Source organism: Peromyscus eremicus, chromosome 9 (genome assembly GCF_949786415.1).
Source record: "Peromyscus eremicus chromosome 9, PerEre_H2_v1, whole genome shotgun sequence".
Lineage (NCBI taxonomy): Eukaryota > Metazoa > Chordata > Mammalia > Rodentia > Cricetidae > Peromyscus > Peromyscus eremicus.
In genome coordinates this window covers 90,421,364-90,445,723 of record NC_081425.1, presented here as the reverse complement: position 1 = coordinate 90,445,723, position 24,360 = coordinate 90,421,364, and the positions used below count along the sequence as shown (strand labels likewise).

General features: G+C 42.7%; 2 protein-coding genes across 3 annotated transcripts; one reads left to right on the top strand and one right to left on the bottom strand.

Moving 5' to 3' along the window:
• Positions 1 to 1,432: 1,432 nt before the first annotated feature.
• Positions 1,433 to 22,990, bottom strand: Oxnad1 (oxidoreductase NAD binding domain containing 1). Of its 2 annotated transcripts, none has more exons than XM_059274108.1 (8): positions 22,860 to 22,990; positions 20,611 to 20,747; positions 20,240 to 20,303; positions 15,359 to 15,465; positions 13,907 to 14,048; positions 9,253 to 9,495; positions 7,600 to 7,708; positions 1,433 to 1,773 (listed from the first exon to the last, which is right to left on the bottom strand). In XM_059274108.1, exons 2-8 carry the CDS (start codon positions 20,724 to 20,726, stop codon positions 1,619 to 1,621), a joined length of 936 nt encoding a protein of 311 aa, XP_059130091.1. In that variant the 5' UTR covers positions 20,727 to 20,747; positions 22,860 to 22,990; the 3' UTR covers positions 1,433 to 1,618. The 2 variants fall into 2 exon arrangements, with proteins under 2 accessions (XP_059130091.1, XP_059130090.1); XM_059274107.1 differs by having other exon boundaries at positions 20,611 to 20,733; positions 22,860 to 22,972.
• LOC131919801 (zinc finger protein 431-like) lies at positions 2,728 to 3,249 on the top strand. The gene has a single exon (XM_059274281.1). The coding sequence runs from the start codon at positions 2,797 to 2,799 to the stop codon at positions 3,247 to 3,249; it is 453 nt and encodes a 150-aa protein (XP_059130264.1). The 5' UTR covers positions 2,728 to 2,796.
• Positions 22,991 to 24,360: the final 1,370 nt, after the last annotated feature.

Below are 24,360 nucleotides of genomic sequence, written 5' to 3'. Positions count from 1 at the left end.
AAATAAGCTCCAGGAGATGCAGATCTTCTTCCTGGCTTCCACAGAGACTGCAGTCTGAATGGATTTAAATATAAAAAAGGAAGTCACCAAAGGACTGACAGGTGTAGAGAGATTTCTGCATGATTTCCATGTGAAATATATGTGTATTTTTTCAGCACTGAGCTGGACTGTGGAGGGGCCCCAAAACAGCTTGACCACATAACAGCCATGACAGGCTTAGGAGCCTAGACACAGCTTTAAAGATTAAAGGTGTACACCTTTAATCCCAGCACTTGAGAGGCAATGCCAGGCAGATCTCTGTGAGTTCAAGGCCATCCTGAACTACAGAGTGAGCTCACAGAAAAACCCTGTCTCAAAAAACCAAAAAAAAAAAAAAAAAAAAAAAAAAAAAAAAAGCAGACAAGCAGGACTTGGAAATGGCTCCACACCACTCGGCCAAGCCTAAGACCACTTCCACAGCCAGCCAGCCCAGCTGCTGGAGCAATCACTGACACCTTTGCCCCAAACAAAAAGCCACCTCCTCAGCAGTAAGGCAGGTTTTGTATGGAAACACCGAAAGGTTTTGTTACAGAAGAATTAACAGTAATAATTACTTAGGGTAGTCAATGCCAAGAAGGAAAACATAATGGATATCCAACCACCTAAAGCTGTTTTCTTGATGACTTTTTTATTTCCTGATGCAATGCTGGGGGTTCACATGTGGCTACAGGCCATCCATTGTAAAAGAAAACCAAAACATTAAACATGAAGACTTTTCAAACTAAAGTGAAGAATGTATTTAAAATTACAAACTCACTAAACATAAGATTTATGAATCTCTGTTCAATAATTTAAAGAAATATACAGTTCACACAAAACCCACATTTTCCTTTAATTAATGTAAGTAGACCACTTTTCTCCCAATGGCAAAGAAAAATCTGTACTAATCAGTTTATGGTGTAAAGGTCAGCCAGAGAAACCATTTTGTGTTAGGCCTTCATCTTAGTACCTAATGACTGCTTGCTCTAGACTCAAAATTCCAGAAAGATGGGTTCCCAGAAAACAGCACTGACTCAGTGACCCCCAACCAGATGTTGATATGACTACCTGCTTTTTTTTTTTTTCAGCTTCCGTAACTTGCTCACACAGATACCCAGATTGTTTTGAGTCGCTTTAACCACTTGACAGAACAGACCAGTTTTTGCTTGCTTGTGTAGATATTGAAGGTCTTCGTGTGGTTTTCTTCTTTAAAAAACCCTTCCTTAAACCCCTCCTTCACGGCAATCTCAAATTTGGCTCACAGATTGTTGTCCTGCTAGCAGTTAATAAGTATTTTCATTATTTTTGGATTGAGTCTATGGTATTCTTCCAGGGGTCAGAAACTCCGTAACAATGACTATCATGAAATAATTAAATAGTATTTAAAAAAAAAAAAAACCAGTATAGTCAAAAATAGCTTGACCAATGAAGTCCACAGCAAGTTTATTGTGTAAATCTGCTGCTGTTTTTTCTTTCAGTCTTGGGTTGGACACTTAGTTCCACAGCTTTAAAAAAAGACAGCTCAGATGGAGGCAAACCCACAAACCCGAAACAGAGTCTTACTCTCCTGAATGGCTCTCAGTTCTTCTGTGCCGGCTCCCTACCACCACTTCTCAAAGCAAATGTGTTCCTTGGGAACATGGCTGTTTTCCAGTTGCTTAGAGAAAAAGTCAGTCATCGCAGGCGGGCCACAGATGTAGAACCGAGTCTCTGCTGAAATGTGGTCTCTTATCTCCTTCTCTGTTATTCTTCCTTCTACCAAAAAAAAAAAACAGAACAAACTCCATTCAGGCTAGGCATGTTTTTATCCTGACCTACCAGAGCTTGGTGGCAGAGTTCACCTGCAGCACTGTGAGCTGACCACACTGTTCACCTGCAGCACTGTTAGCTGACCAACCACACTGTTCACCTGCAGCACTGTGAGCTGACCAACCACACTGTTCACCTGCAGCACTGTGAGCTCATCAACCACACTGTTCACCTGCAGCACTGTGAGCTGACCAACCACACTGTTCACCTGCAGCCCTGTGAGCTGACCAACCACACTGTTCACCTGCAGCCCTGTGAGCTGACCAACCACACTGTTCACCTGCAGCACTGTGAGCTGACCAACTACACTGTTCACCTGCAGCACTGTGAGCTGACCAACCACACTGTTCACCTGCAGCCCTGTGAGCTGACCAACCACACTGTTCACCTGCAGCACTGTGAGCTGACCAACTACACTGTTCACCTGCAACACTGTGAGCTCATCAACCACACTGTTCACCTGCAGCACTGTGAGCTTGGACTCTCCAGGCTTCTCAGGCCTACAGCAAGCAAAGCAGAAGGCTCGTCCCCAACTGCTCTTTAGAGAGAGTCCACAAGCTCACTTGCATTATAGAGATGAAAACTGCCTTCAGCAAAGTAAATGGCTATTTTATTTAAAAAAATAAAATAAAATTCTTTCAGGATGGCAAGATGGCTCAGCATGCAAAGACTCTTCTACCAAGACTGATGACCTGAGCTTGATCCCTGAGACTAACAGATAGAAAGAGAGAACCAACTCCCAAATGTTAAATGTTGTCCTCTGATCTTCATACATCACTGCAAACACAAAGACAAACACACACACACACACACACACACACTAATTTAAAATAACAGAAGGGGAGTGGGAAGAGTGAGGAGGGAGGAGGGAGGAGGGGGGATCTGTGGATAGTATGTGGAGTGAGTAGAAAATTTCTTAATAAAGAAAAATGAAAGGAAAAAAATAAATAAAATAACAGAAGTTGTCACATGTGCTGTGGCTTGGGCTCCATTGCGGAGAAAGTGAGTCAGCTCAGTAGCAGCACCATGGATGTAGTGACCTATAACGATGTGCATGTCAACTTCACTCAGGAAGAGTGGGCATTGCTGGATCCTTCCCAGAAGAATTTCTACAGAGATGTGATATTGGAGACCTATATGAACCTCATTGATATAGGCTACAATTGGGAAGATCATAAAGTTGAAGAACATTGTCAAAGTTCTCAAAGATATGGAAGATACATCATATGTCACTCTGGATACAAGCCATACGAGCACAGGGATATAGAAAGAAGCAATGTACCTCTCCATCTCAGAACAATTAGAAGATATGTAGTACTTACGTTGAGTAGATTTGTTGAATGTAATTCAAGTTTACAAGTAATCAGTTTTCCAGCTTCAATGGGAATACATCAACAAACACACTGCAGAAAAGCCCTATGAGTACTAGTAATGTGTAAATACTTCTGTTTGTCCTGGTTCACTTTGCAAATGTAGTATGACTCACAGTATAGGAAATTTATCAATGGAATAAGTGGGGTAAAGGTCTGAATTCTACCAGTTCTCTTCAAATATGTGAAAAATCTCATAGAAAAAAGATGCTGGGGCTGGAGAGATGGCTCAGAGGTTAAGAGCACTGACTGCTCTTCCAGAGGTCCTGAGTTCAATTCCCAGCAACCACAGGTGGCTCACAACCATCTGTAATGAGATCTGATGCCCTCTTCTGGTCTGCAGTCATACATGCTGTATACATAATAAATAAATAAATCTTAAAAAAAAAAAGAAAAAAAAAAGAAAAGAAGAAAGATGCCATAAATGTGAGCCAGGTAATAATGGCTCTTACCATTACAGGCATCTTCAAATATGCAAAACAATCTTTAATGAAGGGAAACAACATGAGTGTAAGCAACGTGATAAAACCTTAAGATCTAACTCCTCTTTACATTTAGATCAAATTGTAAAATTAACTTATACAGATATAAAGATTCAACAGCGTAATGAATGTGTTACAGCTTTTAAATGTGCCAATTATCCTTTCAGGCATGAAAGAAGTCATACAGGAGAGCAAACTTCTGAATATACTGAATGTGTTAAAGCATTTGCATATCATAGTTGACTTCAAAGGCATGAAAGAATTAATATTGGAAAGAAACTCTATGCAGGTATTCAATATAGTGAAGCCTTTACATGTCATAGTAGACTCCAAATACATAAAGAAACACATACAGGAGAGAAACCCTATGAATGATATCAATGTGGTAAAGCCTCTGCACAACAAGGTCATCTTCAAATACATAAAAAGAACACATACAATGAGTGAAACCCTACATGAATAACTTTTAGTGTGTAATTGGTCTGTTAAAGCCTTTGAATATAGCATTAGATTTTGAGGATCTGAAAAAAACTCACGCTGAAGGGAATCTGAATATAAAAAATTTGGTAATATTTTTAGCCAACCCACTTACATTACACAAGATTATTTATTCTGAAGGAAACAATCTGACAAATGTCAACAACTGGTTCAAGCAATATGATACCCCTCTTTATTTTGTTTACACCTGCAAGCTCACATGGACAAAAGGCCTATGAATTTAAATAATAAGGTAACCCTTTTAGATTTTATACTTCTCCTCAATTACATGAGATAATGAATCCAGGTGTAAAACTTCCTGCATGTATATTAGTGCCTTTTCTGTTGCTGTGATATAACATCATGTCTATATTTGCTTACAAAAGTGTTTAATTTGTCCCTGGGTTCCAGAGCGATACAGGATCACTATGAAAGTGGCATGGAAACAAGTGTCAGACACGGCAGCTAAAGTAGGAAGCTAAAAATTCACATCCTTAACCTGCAGCATGAAGGAGAAAGTGTAAATTGAAAATGGTGTGCAGATGTAAACTCTCAGGCCAAACCCCAGTGAAACATTTCTTCCAGCAGGGCAGCATTTTCTAAATCTTCAAACATGATATCACAGACTGAGAATGATTGATTTATCTGACTTCAAGCCTACATTCTTACTTTCTGTTACAGGAACCAATTCATGATGGAGGGAAACCCTGTAAGCCTTTAGATGCCTCAACACCTGTGTTACAAGAATTACAAGAGAAAAAACATTCATGAGTGAAAATTAGTTTAAAGATTTGTTTTAATTTTAATTATGCAATGTCAGTGTGTCTTTGTGTGGGTATGTGCATGTACATTCTGGCTGCCAAACAGGTTAGACCCTTGGAGCTTTTTGTAGCAGGAATTACTAGAAGTCATAAAAAGCCTGACCTTGGTCCTGGGAGTAAACTTATATTAAGGGTTTGGCCATGTCTCTAGCCCTGTAAATATTCTAAAGCTTTTTCTTATATCATCTTGATAACCGGAAATTGGGAGGAACTCATAAAAGAGAAAAACCCTATTCATGTAAATGATATGGTAAAGACTTTAGATATCACATTTGTCTTCAGTTTCAAGAAAAAAACTTGTTTCATCTCTCTCTTTTTTTTTTTTTTTTTTTTTTTTTTTTTGGTTTTTCGAGACAGGGTTTCTCTGTGTAGCTTTGCGCCTTTCCTGGAACTCACTTGGTAGACCAGGCTGGCCTCGAACTCACAGAGATCCGCCTGGCTCTGCCTCCCGAGTGCTGGGATTAAAGGCGTGCGCCACCACCGCCCGGCTGTTTCATCTCTTTTTCATCATAGCCTTGAAGTAAGTAAATTATTAATCAAGTTCACTGTGGGTACCTACCCCCACCTTTTATCCAAGGGTATTCTTGAGGAGTGAGGGATAAGAGATTTAGATAGAAGGATGGAGAGGAGAGAAAAAAGAAACACAGGATAGCCTTGGGAGGGCCTGAATCCTTATCCACTGGCCCAGAACTTTATTCAAAAGGCTTTTTATAACAATGCCAAGGGGCAAGGCAAAAGACCTTCCTCTTGCTAGATACACCAAGTGCAGACCCTTCTAAACATCTGGTACCCAGGCCCATGGTCCAATCATCCTCTTATGCAGCTCTACTGGGTTCTAAAGACTATTGTGAAGTTCACATTGTGGCTTCTATTTTGCAACATTTAAGGTGGATATTAAAGTGTGCTATATGTGTGGCAAACCCATTTAGTGAAGTTTATTTTTTGGTCCTTTTATTCCTTCTGTGGCTTTTGTTCATCTTCTAGTTTGCTTTCACTTAGTAGAGGTATTTTTCTGCTTCAATGTATACAATGGGATGGCCATCATCTAAATGGTACATTTGTATTTAAATATTAGGCAGTGTGTGATCATTCTTTTCAAGTTGGTGTGTCTGTGAAAGGGTGGTAGGTTTTTGTTACTAGTTTTATTTTCCATATTTTTTTTCCCAGATTCCCTTGAAATGTTGTTTGTCATTCAGCCTGGCTTGATTGTTAGTAATTAGTCAAAGATAGATTTGAATTCATGATCCTCATGTGTCAGTCTCCTGAGTACAAGTCTAAGGGTGTATGACGTGCTCCCAACATTTGATGTTTTGTCAACACATATTAAGACGTTAATGTTGCCAGGCGGTGGTGGCGCACGCCTTTAATCCCAGCACTTTGGAGGCAGAGCCAGGCGGATCTCTGTGAGTTCGAGGCCAACCTGGACTACCAAGTGAGTTCCAGGAAAGGCGCAAAGCTACACAGAGAAACCCTGTCTCGAAAAACCAAAAAAAAAAAAAAAGAACGTTAATGTTAAAATGCTTAATAGAAGAGAATATAAGAAATATTAAATACATCATGTGTGTATTCAAAGAAACATTTTTCATCTATCTAGAAGAAATGTAATGAAGTAGCATAATCGGCAATCAACTGTATATTTCACAATATAACTGATGTACTATGGATATGTATATATCATTTGTAGTTCCATGCATCTTCATGTCCTTATCAGTTATCCATTTCACATAATATCTTGAAGTATTGCCTTCTAAGGGAATTATCCAGAGATGCCAGATAACGTAATGCCATGAGATTTATTTAAAAAAAAAAAAAATATGTGTTTGTGTAATGTGACTATGGGTTTTAGGCCATGACAGATATGTGGAGACAAGAAGACAACTTTGTGGGGTCTACTTTTGTCCATCTTCCTATGGTGATCAAGATGAGGTTACAGCATTGCACAACACAGATATTTCCAACATAGCTGTCTCATTGATGCTCAAATAAGATTAGGTAAAACATTACATCAGTAAAGTATTGTCTTCTTTTCAGATTGTAAACATACTTTCTTTGTAGCATAATGGAAAACAGGAGAAATTGAATAATAAATCCTATTTCCAAATGAAAAAAAAAATTAAAATAACTTTACTGGATGTGGTGACTCAAACTTTTAGTCTCAACATTTGGAGGGGAAACGCAGGTGGATCTTCATGAGTTTCAGGCCAGCCAAGGCTACACAGTAAGACCTTATCTCAAGAAAACTAAAACCACAAAACAAAAAGTAAATAAAAAAACTTTAAGGCATCCTTCCAAATAGAGAATCTGAGTAATTTAAATAACTATTAATGGCAAATGGAACTGATTCAACCAAAGCAGGAGTATAATTTATTTGTTTGTTTGTATACTATAGTTATGATGCCAGGGTCTACTAAAAATTGTGAAAAATACAATTTTAATACAGGCAGTACAAAACTTATCTATAATAAGCAAACCCAAGTAAGTATTTCTATATGAACCACCTCAATTCCCCTGGGAATGACATTCCCAGCAGATGATTCCTAACTGTAAAACATCTATGCTTAACCAATTGGCCTGTCTATCCAATAACAGCATGACTAGTCAAGACTTCTTTAGAGGACTCACCTGTGATGTATGGCTTAAGTTCTGCACTGATTTGTGTCATCTGTTTTGTAACATGCAAACTGCAAGTAATCTTCTCAGGAAATTCGTTTACTAAATCGAGGATATTTTTCTGGAATGTCAAACAAAGGTCAAACTACAATTAAAAAAAAAATCAAACCATCAAACCATAGCTGGGTAAGGTGGTAGAATGGAAGCCTTTAATCCCAGCACTCAGCAGTCAGAGACAAGTGACTCTCTATGAGTTCAAGCGCAGTCTGGTCTACATAACAAATTCCAGGCCAGTAAGGGCTAATGTCTCAAAACCACCACCACTACCTCTCCCTCCACCATCACCTCCTCATCCTCCTGGTTTTTGAGACAGTCTCATGTGGTCCAGGCTGGCCTTGAATTTGCTATGTAGCTGAAGTTGGCCACGAATGCCTGATCTTCCAGCCTCACATGTCAAGGACCGGGGTTACAGATGTGAGACACCATGCCTGGCCCTAGTGACTTTTCTGTTCCACTAACTTCTAGATTCTATCCCACTGTGGTGGTCTGAATGAGAATGGGCCCCATAGGCTCATAGTTTCAATACTTGGTCCCCAGTTGTTGGAACTGTTTGGGAAGGATTAGAAGTATGGCCTTGTTAGACGTGTGTCATTGGGGGTGGGCTTTGTGGCTTCAAAAGAGTCATCCCATTCCCAGTTAACCCTCTCTGCCTCCTGCTTGTGTCTCAAGATGTGAGCCTGCAGCTACTGCTTCAGCACCATGCCTGCCTGCCTGTTGCCACGATGGTCATGGACGCCAACCCTCTGAAACCAGAACCCCTATGTTAAATGATTTCCTTTATAGGTTACCTTGGTCATAGTGTTATATCATAGTAATAGAAAAATAACTAAGATGCCCACCAAGACTCATCTTCTCCTGCCAATGAACTGGAAACATTTTTAACTGCCCTAGGTGAAATGTGTCTGTTAATTCTCATTTGAGATTAAGCCTTGCTAATCCTTTTATTTGAACCTTTGCAGAGAAATCTGAACCTAACAGAAGAAAAAATTTCCCCATTTATTTACATGTTTATTTATTTTTATTGGCATATATTGTTAAGTGATGGGCTCATAAAGACACTTTCATTGGAGTACATCATGCACTTTGTACATATTCACCCCATCCTCCTCCTTTTACTCCCATTCAATCCCCTAGGCAGTTTCACATCTTTCTTGTCCTATATACCTGTATGATTTTTCATTGTTTAATTGGCATACAAAGTAATGGTTTTTGTCATGGCATTTTTTTGTTTTGTTTTGTTTTGTTTTTCAAGACAGGGTTTCTCTGTGTAGTTTTGGTGCCTGTTTTAGATCTCGATCTGTAGACCAGGCTGGCCTCAAACTCACAAAGATCGGTCTGCCTCTGTCTCCCGAGTGCTGGGATTGAAGGCATGTGCTACCACTGCCCGGCTCGTCACGGCATTTTTATACACATTTTATTTTGGTTGATCACCCCCCCCCCCCCATGCCCACACATATACCTCTCTCCTCCTGTCCTGAGCTCTCGTGTACCCTAAGGCTCGGTAGTGCCCTCTGCACTTATCATTTCACATCCCCTGTTGTTTATGGACTATATACAATTTCACACACTTGCTACAGCACCATGAAAACATGGCCCCCACCTTACCTTAAACAGGAGTTCACTGGTGTTCTTTGCACTGTAGAACAGTTTTATTGTTCCTATCTCACAGCGACTTCCTTTGTCTGCTTGGTCTCGGTGGAGATCTGCTGAGTGGCGCAGGATGGAAAGCAGGGGGTTAATCCCGACCCCTCCAGCAATCAACACGAGGTTTTGAGGGGCATCTGTGGGCTGAGGGTCAAAGAAGAACTCTCCACCCACTCTGAGAGTCACTTCGGAGTCAAGTGTGCACTGAGCAAGAAAGAAAAGATCCCTTGGTCCCATGCAGCATAAGTCTCAGACCAAACATCCTACTTAAGTGAAGCCACCAGGCTGACCTGTGTGCCTTTTAGTATTTAGGACGATCTGCACAACTTGTTTTCAATTTTCCCAGAGCCTTGGGACTTGACTCTACTTGTCCAGCCTGTAGTCTGCTCGCTATCCCAACTTTGTGATCCATACGACATAGCCAGGCTGGTATTAAGAAAGGGGGACTTGCTGAAGAGATTGTGCCATTAGCTTCACAGGTGAGGGGCTGAGCTGACAAAAATGGCAATGGACTCGGGCAGGGAAACTCTGGGGTGTGAATCCCTTCATCAGAGCCATGTTCCTGTGTTCTGACCCAGGCTGAGAAAGGCAGGATGGGACTGGTGTGTCCTCAAGCTGAGACATGTAAGGCCCCCGGGGCTCCCTCCTCAGGTTAGCGGTGCAGGCTTGCACCAGCACTGTGGTTCCAGTTGTGCCTGTTCACTTCTCCCTCTACAGCCAGAAAAGCAGCAGGAGGTGGTACATGCAGGCTGAGTCTCACACCAGCCTGCTCAGGTCATGTGCCAGTATCTGTGACATCACTTATACCACAACTGCCTCCACAGGAGAATGAATGCACTGGTTCCCAATGGGCCAATAGTGCCTCTGATAGGGTGTTCTGGAAACCTGTTTTTTCCCATTGTCACAGTGATTTGGGGAACCTAAGTGACACTCAGAGGATAGGGCTAGATGTCCCACATTAACTGGTGGCTTCCTGGATCTAGCTCCTAGTAAACTGATGGCTAAATCTGCAGGGATTTTCTGTTATTCTTAATTGGTATTTTGGACTCAGCCACTGTGGGAATATTCAGAACACAAATTTGTACATGATACAAACTAGGGTTTTTTTAAAATTTAGAGTGCTGGATGACCTGCATGCCATTGCTGCAATGCACAGGACTGTCAGGTGACTCTGAGTGAGCCACAGGCTATTCATGTGGGCAGAAGCTAGTTTGTAGTGACCTGAGACCTGGGCTGTGGTGACGCAGAGCAGGCTGATGGAAGGACACATGGCAGCCAGGAAGCACGGAAAGAGAACGCCTACATGTGGCTCCCCCCCCCCCCTTTTATTTTATCTGCCTCCCCCTCGGCCTATGGCATGGTGCTGCCCGCACACATTCAGAGAGTGGATTCTACCCTTGGTTAATCCTCTTTGGAAATGGCCTCAGAGAACACATCCAGAGGTGAGCCTTACTAATTAATCCTGTACTCTCTTCTCCATCAAGCCCACAATCAAGATGAATCTGAACAATGACTCATCTTACAAATAAACTGAGACAGCTTTGCACAGATCTAAGTTCACCTGAATTTTCCAGAATGTAACAAGTGCAGACTAGACCTGGCTGTGTTCACTGTTCTGGAAGACCACATCCCAGGAAGTGACATGAGTGTCCTTCTGTCACCCACACAGCAAGCCTACACCACCTGCATCTGCAGACCACACATTTGTAGTAACCGTTTTTAGTAAAAGTCCGCTGACTGCTTCACTTTAACGTGTAGTCTCCATACGCCCAAACTTGAGCGTTTGGAAATAAGTATTCTTGGACTCTGGGTTCCTTTCCTGCCTTTATCCCTCCTTTGTATTTCAGCTAGAGAATTTGAGATTTGGGTGCTTTTTTCAGTTTTATGTTTTTCCTCGGAGGGCAGGGATTCCTGCTAGCATTGGGTTTTATATGAAAAGCTGACTGGATTACTGTGGCTCTCAGAGAGGACACAGTGCTGGGTATGTCTGCCTCCCTCTAACCCAGAATCCAGGAATCCAGCCATTTACACTAGGAGCATAGCTTTACCTCATTGCAAGCTCCTGTCATAAATCTACAGAATCTAGAAGTAGTTACATGTCACATGCTTTTGGAGAGTCAAAGCCTTGGCACTCAGTCCTTGGCACCACACATACAGGTGAGCAGTAGACACTTCTGGACAGGGATTTAATTTGCGGTTCTACAACTTAAGATGACCAAACTTAGAGGAAAACCTAGGAATAAGATCCCTTGACAGATGAAATAAGTCCCCTATTGGTAAAGAACTGTTCAATGAATGGAAATCCTTCCCCGAGGGAAACACCCCTAAACTGGACTACTTTAAATAAGCAGGAGAGTGTGTTTTCATTCTGACAAACAGCTGGCAGCAGGGGCCGCTGGTTCAGAGGACATAACTGTAGGCATGGCTGCACTGGCGACAGCAGTGCCTAAAAATGCTCCTTCCTCTCAGGCCCTAAAAGTAGAATCCAAAATCTAAGAGGCTCTGCCCTTGCTCAGCCCTGCTCACCTGCATACACACTTCTCTCTTCTGCCATGAGAACCCGGGAGCAAAAGAAGCTAGGAAGGAGAAGGAAACCTTTTCCCGGTGCTCTTCAGTGTTGTGGAGCAATGAGAACAAAGAAAGCAACTTGCTTATTGTTTTTGGAAACCCAAGGATGAAAGAAGCCACCATTGTCTGTTGTTGGTGAGTAGAAACCGCTAGGGGAGTCTGAACACAAAAGTCAAGTCACTGCTCTAGCATGCAAGCAGGTAAAAGGACCTTATTGTCTTCCTCACAGAGCACTGCACTAAGTTTGAGTACAGATGTGCCACATATTACAGGCAACCTTTCCACAGCTTCCGGAACTCCTTACTCTGCCAAAGCCTGTAAGAGAAAAGACAAGCACTTTCCCCCATGTCAGCCAGGCAGCCTGCTGCCACTGACACATTTCCTGTCCGCCCTACCAGCTCAACGACAGCAAACTCAGAGGACAGGAGCCTCGGAAAATGGCTCCAGGACAAATCTGACGTCATAATGGCTGGTGGCAGTAAGAGACTCTTCTCTCCATATAAACTCTAAAGTTACTTGTCTGTATCTGTTAAACAGCTACATTTTCATTGTTTTGCAGTAAATCCACCAGTCAATTTAAGGGGAATTGTTCCTTGTTTGAGTCTCCCAATCTAAGACACTCACTGGACCTCTTTGATTCCTTTCATGAGATTGTGATGGACAGTTGTTTTTGGTTTGGGTTTTTTGTTTGTTTGTTTGCTTTTTTCCTGAAGAACCATATGAAAGCTGGTCTTATACTGGGGGATGTACCAAGAAAGGGACGTAATTTGCAAGTTTTCACCACACAAAAGTCTCTTCAGCCACAAGGGCATGTTACTGCCTACAGATATGTCCTGTTTAGGATTCTTTGTGTGTCTCTACTAACCTAGCCAAACTGTAGCCACTACATTCTACACGCCCTCCCCCCTCCACCTCCACATCTCACCCCCCCCCCCCCCCCCCCGTTTGTGTAGGACAAGGCTACACGTCTGCCCCATCATGCATTTCTGCTGGTGCTCTGGCCAGATTGGCTACTACTGGCTTCGCTCCTCGCCCACCTTACATATGGTTCCTACACAGGTTCCCTGCAACCTTTAAAAACACAGCGATAAAAATCAAGTTAGTTTTTGCTTTCTGTTCTCTTTTTTGACTGTCAATGACTCCCAGAAAAGAATGAAACTGTGCTGAGTTTCTGGGTGCATTTCAGTAAGGAAGCTAAGAAAACCCTGAAACAGGATGGAGGCTGCAGGTGACTACAAAGACACACTATAGTACGAGAAGGGGGAACAAAAAGAAAGAAGGGTCAAAAACTAAGGTCTCCTTTGTTCCTGGCGTTCTAGCAGGTAACGGCAGGCGGCATGTGCAGGAAAGGGGGTAAGCCTTGTGATACAGCACAATCTACAAGCAACAGTTAGAACTGGGTCCTCTAAGAACCCCGCATAAAGAGCCCGAGGTGACTGGTGTGGAGCAGCACAGATTCGGCACTAATGACTGCGCACTACTCTGTAACTGCAGATGGTCCCCTCCGGGTTCTAGGCAGGCCCTTCTTGAGGATGCTCACAGTAAGACTGTTGACCTAACAGGTGATTTCCAAACACTTGTATAGAATGCCTGGTGGAAACAAAATATTTCCAATCCTTTTAAAACACAGTTCACCAACAAGATTCTGCTTCTCCACCCTCCTGGGGAACTCAGTGTGAGTTTGCATGCTGCATGTTCCAAGTCCTCCCACTGGACACCTTGCCGTTCAGGATCCTATTCCTGCAGGTCCGGGTTACAAGTGAACTAAGTGAGCTGAACACACATTTAATGGAGGCAGACGAAGATGCTCAGATCTCCAACTTTAAGTTAGCTGAGGGGCTGGAGAGATGCTCACCAGTTCAGAGCACCTGTCACTCTTACAGAGGCCTCAGGTTCGGTTCCCAACACCCGCATGGTGACCCACAACCATCAGTGACCCTGAGAGAAACAGACATGCACGCAGTACAAAACAAACACGCAGGTAAAATACCCAGACCCACTAAATTACAGAAAACTAAAAAGGGTTGTTCTAAAGGTGATTGCTTACCTTATTGTGAACCCAGACAGCGGGAGGGTGGTTTGTGTATTTCACTGCCAATTCTATTATTCTCTCTTGTTCTAGCAGTTGGGGACTGGAGCAAATTGAAAACCCACCAACGACTGAGACTCCTGGGATAAAGAAATCAACCCTAAAAGGACAAACAAACCATCACTGCTGCAGTAACTAAGAAAGTTGTCAACGGCAGGCAAAGAAACAAGCTGACAGATTCAGTTAGACTAAGAAAATATAAAGTCCTAACTTAAAAACAGAGGGACAATCACAACCAATCTTACAAAATAAAAAGAATTCTTCAGGAATTTTATGAAGAACTGCTATGCTAAAAGTTAGTTAATTTAGATGAACCACATACATTACTAAAAAGACATCAACTATCAAAAATGGCACAAGAAGAAACAGAAAAACTTGATCAGATCTACATAAACTTTAATGACTGAATTAATAAAACTTCACACAGAAGAATTCTGGTTCAGACGGTATCACTGGTGAGCTGCATCACACACTTAAAGGAGAATTAATACTAATCTTTCAGAAACTACCCCAAACAAGAAAACAAACACATTGGAACTTACTCTAATGAAGCTGGTATCATCCTGATAAACAGACACTGAAAGAAAACTATAGACCAGTGGTCCTCAACCTTCCTGAGGCTGCAGCCCTTTAGTACAGTTCCTCATGTAGTGACCCCAACCATAAAGTTATTTCATTGCTACTTCATAACTGTAATTTTGCTACTGTTATAAACTGTAATGTAAACATCTGTGTTTTCTGATGTTCTTAGGAAATCTTTGTTAAAGGCTCATTTGACTCCAAAAGGGGTTCCGACCCACAGGTGGAGAACAACTGCTATAGACCACTACCTATTCAAATAAAGAAAAATAATCTGAGAATACAAGGTTGGCTTAACATCTGTCTTCATCTTTTTTTTTTTTTTTTTAAATCAACTTGAGGGCTAGGTTCAATGAGAGACTCTTCTCAAAAAGACAAGGCAGCCAGGTGTGGTGGCACACACCTTTAATTGCAGCACTCGGGAACAGAGGCAGGGGGATCTCTGGGTTGGAGGCCAAGGCCCTTCTTTCAGCTACTCTGTCTATCAGAACCAAGACTGGGTTTTAGAAACGCACGAGGGCCCAGCAACCATGACCCGAGCAGATCAGGTGGCTGCCACGTGCTCTAGTGAAGCCGTCTGCAGACACAATCGCAGACCTGTGGCTCCACAGAGCAGCACCTCGCTGTTTGAAAGAGGACTACCTAAGGTTGGTTTCAGACATGACAGAGCGTGATACAGGTTACAGCCAAGTAAGGAATCAAGGTGTCCATGCCCAAACAGAAATGACCCAGAATTCCTCTCTCCTAGTGGGGGATAGCTACCCACAAAAGTCCTTTCCAGAAGAAAATAGAATACCTTTCATCCGACAGGAGAAGAGAAACACCACTCACCACTGGCCAGCCTTAAAGGAGAAGTCTTTATCGGGGACAAGCAAGCGAAGGCTCTTCACTGACGGAGACTCATGGGCAATTTCACACACCTTAGCCGCAGCCACGACCTGAAGCAAAGAGGTTCAGGGCTTAGGAACATGGGTTTGAAAAACTGCCCAACAAGGCACAGCACACACTGCTCTGCTCTGCCCTCCATCAGGTGGGTAAACGGAATGAACTTTATGAGACTACCTACAACACTATTTTATCCTGAATACAGAAACCATCTCTTACATGGACTGCGTAACCAGTATCCATCCAGGCATTGGGCTAGGCTCCCTCAAGAGCTGTGCGGGTGAGATGCCCTCCGCAACCCTGCCTGGCATCTAATGTCCCCTTCAGCAGTAGGCCAGGTGAGGCCACAGTTGCTTCTGAGTAAGAAGTCCATGGCACGCTAACAGCAGACATTCACAGAGAGCAGCAAGAACTTTTTAAAGAGCAAAGAAATAGAGAACTGGGTTTATACTCACGTGCTTCCTTGCTGCCTTTTGTTTTGTGAGTCGAGTCTCACTTTGTAGCCTTGGCTAGCCTGGGACTATGTAGATCAGGCTGCCCTTGAACTCACCTGCCCTTCCTCCCGAGTGCTGTGATTAAGGTGTGTACCACCAGGTAATGCTTGTACGCTTATTTTTCTTAAGTTTCTTCTAAACCAGTTCACGACCTTAAAGCAAGAACAGCACAGCCCCTTTCTCCGGAGTTTTGGGGAAGCACTACTCTGAACGAGGTATTTCCTTTCTGAAAACTTCCAAACTGAGTGACTTGGGAACTAGTCAGTGACGGTAACCTGTGCCTTAGTACCCATCACTTCCTTTATTCCACCTCTGCTCTGTACTCCTCTTCCTCCCTAAATCTGGAACATTGCTCTAATGGTCAAAGACAGACGCGACTCCCCTGAGTTCCTTCTGTTCAACTCCAACTGTGGTAGTGGGCAGGTCCCTCAATGGAGGGCCCCAACCAGCTCCACCAGGGGGCGCTTTGGAAACTGTCCACCCTGATGCTAGCCCATTTCAGCCTTTTCTTCAACAGGACTTCCAGGTTCAACCCTCAGTGGGAGATCACTTTTAAAAATCCATTAGAAAAGTCTCACTACCTCAAAATAGCTCAATACCTCAAAATTTTCATTCTTTGTCCACTGCTGTAAAATCCCTTGCCTCTCTTTCTTTGCATTGTGGCTAACCCCTTCTTGCTCCTGTCTTGGAGAGCAAGTGGGTGATTTCTCTATGACAGCCCCAATGCCTGCACCTTAAGGAAAAAAAAAAAAAAAAAAAAAAAAAAAGAAAAGAAAGAAGACAGGGTCTCTCTACATAGACCAGACTGGCCTGGAACTTGCTGTCCATCAACCTCAGCACTAAGATTACAGATGTGTGCCACCAGGCAATGCCCTTTCTACCACCTACATTCTTGATCCTAACCCCTATCTGTGACCTATACTGCTTCATCAGCAGCTATCAGCTAGCCCTTTGTTCACATTCGGTCCTTTTTCTAGTGCCTTCCTGTTTCATCAGACATGGTATACGGTGACACTGGTTTTATCTTGAGCAGCTCAGACACAAACTATGGAAATAAGCAGACTATAGCTGCTAACAGAACGGACTCGGCAGTGAGACAGCCCAGACTTTGTTCTTGGCAACACCACTTAGCACCATGTAACTCAGGGCAAATGTCCCAGCCACCTTCAACTATGAACTGAGACCAGAACACCTTTGCCTCATAGTGTTGTTGGGGGCACTAAAGCAGAGAGTACAAGCAAAAGCACTTCTAAGGTTGCTGGCCCATAGTAAGTGTATATTGTTTGTTACCTACTTTATTGCACTAATTTATTTTACATCATATACGGCACTTTATCCATTTGTTACTATAAATGCCACTGCACTGCACATCCCCAGGGGAACTGCAGGTGAGGGTGACAGGGACCTGTACAGTGTGGTGGACTGGAACCATATGTCCATCCTAGCCTATCAATTATTGTATGACTGCAAACTAGAAAGCCTTTAAAGTATCGGAGAAACCTTGCCTTCACCCTCCTCTACTGAGACAACAAGCTTCCTCAGCTTACACAATCTTCCTGGCCTTGTTGCTCTTCTGAACCAGAGGTAACCTGTCTTCTGCTCTCCTGCAACTAGTCCTTCTCAGGCTGGTAGATGTCCTGATAATCACCTCCCCAGGTACACACCCCACCATCCCACCTCTGAATCTGGTTAGCTCCACCCTGAAGGATTCTCCTTGCTGGGGAGAGCTGACATGGACCTCTCTGGGGCCTCTCCTGGGCTCTGACCTGGTGCTCTTTCCTCACTCTTCCTTCTCCTACTTCCTCAATGCAAGCATTCCTTGCCTGAGGCCCTCACCCTCCTGTCCACTTTTCTGCTCCTCACAGGCTTATAATTACACTCCCTGTGGATAAGGATAGCCAATACCTAAGGAACTGTTCTTCCCGGTACATACTAGGAGCTGAGTTCAATGTTTTAAGTGCATTAATTCATTCCACTGATATCAGTAATATCCAGAGACAATGTTGTTATTCTCCCCTTTGCTGGTTAAAAAAAAGTAAGTTTCCGTATTTGCTCAAAACCACTGTCTAAGAACTATTGAACCAGGATTCAAACCCAGGTCGTCTTACACTTAATCATCTGACAACACTGTCCCCAGTAGTACAGTCTCTTGCATGTAACACACAGTCAACTATCACAAACTTGCTCAATTCCATGGTGTCTGGAACTGGGATGCCCTGCAACACCAGTTTCTTTCCACTACAGAAATTTCAATTCTGGAGCTGGCTGTGCAAGTATACTGTATTTGTTCTATAAACTAGAGAGCAGAAGGTGGGACCAGGAGGAACTGGTCCAGTTCTGGTACAGCTCAGCATGAGGATCTGTTCATTCTAAGTCCAAAGTCAAGCCCCTGCTCTATGACTGGGAGAACCCTCTGGAAGGGACTGGGATAATCCCTGATGCTACACACTGTTGAGGTGCTGGCCCCAGAGATCATCTAGTTTCTCCAGTTCCTCCCATCTCCTCCCACTTCTCATTATGTTTGGGAGAATAAAAATTAGAAATAAAAAGGGAGAATTGAAAATGAAGAAATTTCTCCCTCTAAAGATAGTAATGCTACTGTAATTGTAATCCTGCAGTTTTCTAACTCCTGAGCACCAGATGCTATGCTTTCTTTCTTTTTTAAAAGATTTATTTATTCATGAATTTTATATTTGAGTGCTGTGTCTTCGTGCACACCAGACGGACTCTGATCCCATTACAGATGGTTGTGAGCCAACATGTAGTTGCTGGGAACTGAACTCGGGACCTCTGAAAGAGCAGTCAAGTGCTCTTACCCACTGAGCCATCTCTCCAGCCTCCTGATGCTAAACTTTCAAATGCACCATCAGAGCTTACATTAAGCTTTCTTTGTTCTAAACTAGAACCAAGGGAACCTCTCCCAAAGTCTCAATACTTCTGCCCTATAAGATCCTGAAATGGTAACACTAATTGAAACACTGGTAACTGTCACCTACAGGCCAAACCTTTGGTGAGACATGTTTGATTGGACTCAGCAAGCCTGATTTGCTTACATCCTTTCATGGCTGTGTCCCACCTCAAAGATGCTGTTTAGTGATTAAATGACTCACTACTTGGACCTTTGAACAAAGTGTGTCAACATCAGCTCTAATTTATCTACCCACTTCCACATACCACAAAAAGAGTACATATAAGTTTTCAATAGAAACCATTCTTTCTTTACAACAGGCAGGATTCCACTTTCATGAAGAAATCCTTAACAAGCTTCACATTTACACAATCAGTAATTTTTTGTGTGTTGAAAAATATTTTCATGCCGGGCGGTGGTGGCGCACGCCTTTAATCCCAGCACTTGGGAGGCAGAGGCAGGTGGATCTTTGTGAGTTCGAGGCCAGCCTGGTGTACAGAGTGAGATCCAGGAAAGGAGCAAAGCTACACAGGAAACCCTGTCTCGAAAAACCAAAAAAAAAAAAAAAAAAGAAAGAAAGAAAAAACCAGAAAAATATTTATTCTATATGCCTATAGACTTTCTCTGTTGAACTTGTTTTACATTTCAAAAAGAAAACAATCAACATAAAGTGGAATCAACAATTACCTTTGGCACCAAAGCAATTCTCTAAAGGAAAATTAACTTCAAAGTAGGGCCTAACAATATACCTTTATGTTAAAGTGCTTCCTGGTATTAAAACATAAAACTATGGAGACAATACAGTTTCTGATCACGTTTGTAGAAGTGCATAAAAGCAGGGTTTTTTCTTGGCTTACAGGGACTTATAACACTAAACTAAATACAGCTGAATCTGTGTGAAGCAACTCAAAAGTAAAGGCAAGTATCCACTTCGTGTTTTTAAGGGGACACATGGCTACTCACTGAGGTAAAGGGTGAAGATCCTCGGCACCCTTCAGCTGGCAGGTTAGTTTTCTATAGCCTGAGTATGACTGACAGTCTGCAGGGGAAGGGCAGTGAGCTCATCCACCTTCCTGTCTCAGCTGTCAGTGCTGCTCTGACGAGCTAGGAGATGCTTCTAAAGCAGGACGAACAAGGACTTTGAGACATGGTGGCAAAAGAAGAAAAAAAGGTAAGCCATTCATAAGGTGTAGGCTCTGCAAGTTCCCTCTCCTACAGCATGCTCTCAATGTACCTGTGAGGAGGGTGCCTAGTCACGGCTATGCTCCCTCACCAAAACAGCCCAACCATGCCAAATTTAGTGGAAAACCTTAATATAGCTCAGCCACTGCTTTCAAACGAGTTATCATTTCCCTTGCTGAGGACATTCCGGAACAGGAAAATGTCATTTCCCTGACTGCCCCACCGTGCCCGAAGGATACAAACCTCCCGTCGGAGGGCACCTGCAGTTCTCTCCAAGTGGTCAGTTTTCCTTTTGGATTTCATTATGCTTTTTAAAAGAAGGTAAAGTTAGATTAGTAAGCATTATCCTCATAAAGTAATAAAACTAGCTTCCCCTGCCAAAAACCCAAACCAAAACCAAAACCCATAGCTATCAAAAGTATAATTAATTGTGGATTCTACAAAATAGTGAGACTCTGCCAGAGCTCAGTTGCACACCTAACAGAGTTTCCGATCTGATGGCATGCTCGCTGAAGCCAGGATGCTGCCTCTCTTGAGTCTGAAGGACCTCCCAGACCATCAGCAGATCAGGTTTCAAAAATCAACCTAAATGAGAGCAAAGGCTGACAACTCACCTGGTTAGAGTAAGGTGACGCAAAGTGCTGGCTGTCGATCTCCACGAAGCAGCCTGAGTGCAGATGGCTCCCACAGTACGGCAACAGAACCCAGGAATCAAGACAACATGGGCCATGGTGCTCCTGGGCAAATGTAACTGAAATTTAAAATCATTTTCAGAGAAAGTAGAGAAATGCCAGACTATGTTAGGGGCAGGAGCAAAAGACTGTGGGGGCTAGAGAGATGGTTGTGTAGTTAAGAGCACTGGCTATTCTTCCAGAGGACTTGAGTTCAATTCCTAGTGCCCATGTGGCAAGTCACAACCATCTCTAACTCCAGTTCCAGGGTATCTGATGCCCTCTTCTGACCTTTGCAGGTACTAACACATGATGCACAGACACACACAGGCAAAACATGCATACACATAAAAACAAAACACCCACCCACATAATGGAAGGAAGAAAATCAATTCCCACAAATTGTCCTTTGATTACATGTGTACCCCAGCCCCCACAAACAAACAATGAAAGAAATGTAATGAAAATTTTAAATAAAATTGCTTAAAGATTTGGGCTGAGTGTGGTAGCACATGCCTTTAGTCCTCAGGAGGTAGAGGCAGGTGGATCTCTGTGAGTTTGAGGCCAGCCTGGTCTACATACTGAGTTCCAGGACCATCAGGGCTACATAGAACCCTGTCTCAAAAAAACAAAACAAAAGAGTATTTTGTTTTGTATTGTCCTTCTAGAAGACCCAATTCCCAGTAACAACATCAGATGGCTCAGAACTATCTGTAACTCTAGCTCAAGGGATCCAACTCCTCTGGCCTCTACACTCATGCACACATAAACTGCATATAATTAAAAACAAAAATAAGTCTTTTGGTGGGGAGATTTTTCAAGACAGGGTTTCTCTGTGTAGCTCTGGCTGCCCTGGAACTCGCTCTGTAGACCAGGCTGTTTTGGAACCTGGAGATCTGCCTGCCTCTGCTGGGATTAAAGGGATGTGCCACCACTGCCTGGCTAAAAGTAAATCTTTTAAGAATTGTATTTATAAAAGCTTAAGGTTCACAAAATATTTAAAACAAATAGATAATACTATTTATAACAGACCAAACTAGCAACTATCCAAAAGACCACAAACAGCAGTAAATGAAGGGTGATACATTCATGCACTATACACAGCATCAATGGCAGTGCATACATTTCACTTACTCACAGTAATACTCAATTATAGGCTGCAGGTACTAAACAGGATGACAGCAGCCAGACTCCAAAGAGCACATATTCTTTGATAACGACTATACAATGTGCCAAGATAGACAAAAAAAACCTATAATGTTAGAAATTTGTCTTGGAGAGTAGCTGTTAATAATGCAGTTTCTTTATATGGATGGATGCTGAGTGCCTCAGTAGGTCCACTTTGTAAAATCTGCAAGCTGTCCTTGTAGCTGGATACTTTGTCTGTATGTTATCCTTCAATAAAAACAAAACAAAACAGGAAGATTCTCAACATTTCACTTTTGTTTTCCTTTTGGTTTTAGGAGACAAGCTTACTAAGTGCCCAGGCTAGCCTTGAACTCATTGTGTTCCCTAATCTGGCCTCAAACTTGGGCTTCTCCTGCCTTGTACTGGGGTTACAAGCATGTGCTGTCACCCCGTCAGGATGTCTTAAAATCAAAAGATGATCAGGCAAAACACCGATTAAGAGTCAGGTCACCTATCCTTTGGCTCCTACACTACTTTCTTGTGCCATTTAAAAAATACTTCTTAGCCTTAACACCTACATTTTCCATGCTGTATTACCATTTCAGTTGGCTCTCTTCTTTGTGGCTTTGAGAATAAAACATGTCTTTCCCAAGCATTTTAGAAAGTGCTGTACGAGTTGACTGTAATAAGTTTAGTGTTAGGAGAATATTCAAGCCAACAATAAAGTTTTGGTAGTTTTTCATTCAATGAAAACTATTAAGGGCCTAAGCTTTGGCAGTGCGGGTTTGGAGAAAGCTTCAAAAACTTAGGTTCTAATAGGTGGATAAAATGTAAATGAGTTTCTCAAAAGCCGCAGCCCCCTAAACAGTCTTCAGACAGATTTCTTCTTGTCACAGTGCAGTTAGCAGGGTTGAGAATAAACATGCTATTTTCCCCCAGTAAGTGGAAGAGGTATAAGGCCTCTGCTACCTCATGCAAGACTGCTAGGGTAATTATCCCCCTAAATGTGCTAAACCAAAAACAGTGTGTTGGTCACTGAAAGCAAGCAAGCAAGCAGAACTTACTTTAGAAACCCATGGGATTCTGGGAGTCCTCAGCTGTCTGACACGATATTTTGGTCCCAATACTATACTAAGACCTCTGGATTCACACCAGCTGGAACACAGTTTTCCATATACTGAAATTCCCACCAAGTTCCTATAATGGCAGAGACAATAAACTAGTTAAGTACAAAGCCAGGAAACAGAAAAAGCACCACCAAGTCTTACTTGCAAAAGAAAAGGCTCACTTAAAGTGTGAAGCCCAGTAGAGTGCTTATTTAAAATACATAGAGGCCCTGGGTTTGAGTCCCAGCACCAGACTGAAGGGAGGGCCCTCATTACAATCAGAGGTCCTCAGTCTCAATTACTCCCTGCCATTAATCCTTCCCCTTATGTGGATGTTTTTATTCCTCATCTGCTTCTTGATCTTCCATGGCCTGAGTCAACCCCTGTAACCTAGGTTACCCATCCCATGAAATACCCTCCACACTGTTGCTTCCTGCTCTCTGTGACTACCTTCCTGTGTGGCCTCAGGTAGTTCCCCTTATGGTTCTGCCTAGTGTGAGCTCATGCTGTGCTGAAGAAAGTTAAATCATAGTCAATGGCTAGAAAGATAGTTATATCACTTGGGACCAAATTCTCTATTATTAAGTTCATCTTCCAGTGAAAAGTGGACATTGTTCCACTTAATATTTTAGACAGCTACTGCTAAAATAAATGTTTTTACAATACAGTGCACCTTTAGTGACTATGCTGTTTACAACAGTCTACTTCTCAACCGGAAAACAAAAGAAAGTTAATTTTTAAAAGCTGTTCTTTTTCAAAGACTGAATTTTGTTAACAGCACCATGGCCAAGAGTGTCACCTACCGGCAAATACAGGAATTTTTATAAAATTGTGTTCAACTTGCCTTCCAAACTTTATTCCATTCTTAAAGTGTGTGTGTGTGTGTGTGTGTGTGTGTGTGTGTGTGTGTGTGTATGTATGTATGTGTGTATTATTTACATGAGACTGGCAAGCTGGTTCAGTGGTTAAAGGCACCTGCTGCCAAGCCCAAGGAGCTGAGCAAGAGAAGGGTGCTGACTATAATTAAAGGGATGGTTATGGGGACAAGTACAACTGAGGAAGAAGGAATGATGAAGTGGGGGGGGAGGGGGAGATGGCTGCTGAGCTGAGGGCAGAGCCCAAGAGGCAGTCAGGCAGACTTGAAGGGGAGAACACTGCAGCAGAGATCTCGGCAAGAACAAAGCCCAAGCAAGGAACCAGCCTGGGGAGTTAGAAGAGCCAGGGCCAGTGTGACCAGAGGAGCTGTCTACATAAATGTGTCCTGGGTCACCGTAGGCCAATGTAAAGGTATAAACCTTTCCTGAAGGGCACAAGAAGCCGCTGAAGAACATGAATAAATCAGAACAAGGACATGATCTCCGGAGTTTAAATGACTGCCCAGGATGAAGCAGGAAGTCAAGACTCTAAGATTCTGGTGGAGCAGCGGCCAGAGATGGCGGAAGTGGAGAGTGTAGAAAAC

Bases quoted from the DNA above. Each gene is read 5' to 3' on its own strand.
- LOC131919801 (XM_059274281.1), top strand. From the start codon at position 2,797: ATGTGCTGTGGCTTGGGCTCCATTGCGGAGAAAGTGAGTCAGCTCAGT.
- Oxnad1 (XM_059274108.1), bottom strand. From the start codon at position 20,726: ATGGCCCATGTTGTCTTGATTCCTGGGTTCTGTTGCCGTACTGTGGGA. The intron at 14,049-15,358 runs GTGAGTGGTGTT...TTGTCCTTTTAG, and splicing joins TCCTTTAAGGCTGGCCAGTG to GGTTGATTTCTTTATCCCAG. The intron at 7,709-9,252 runs GTAAGGTGGGGG...TTGACATTCCAG, and splicing joins CCAGTGAACTCCTGTTTAAG to AAAAATATCCTCGATTTAGT.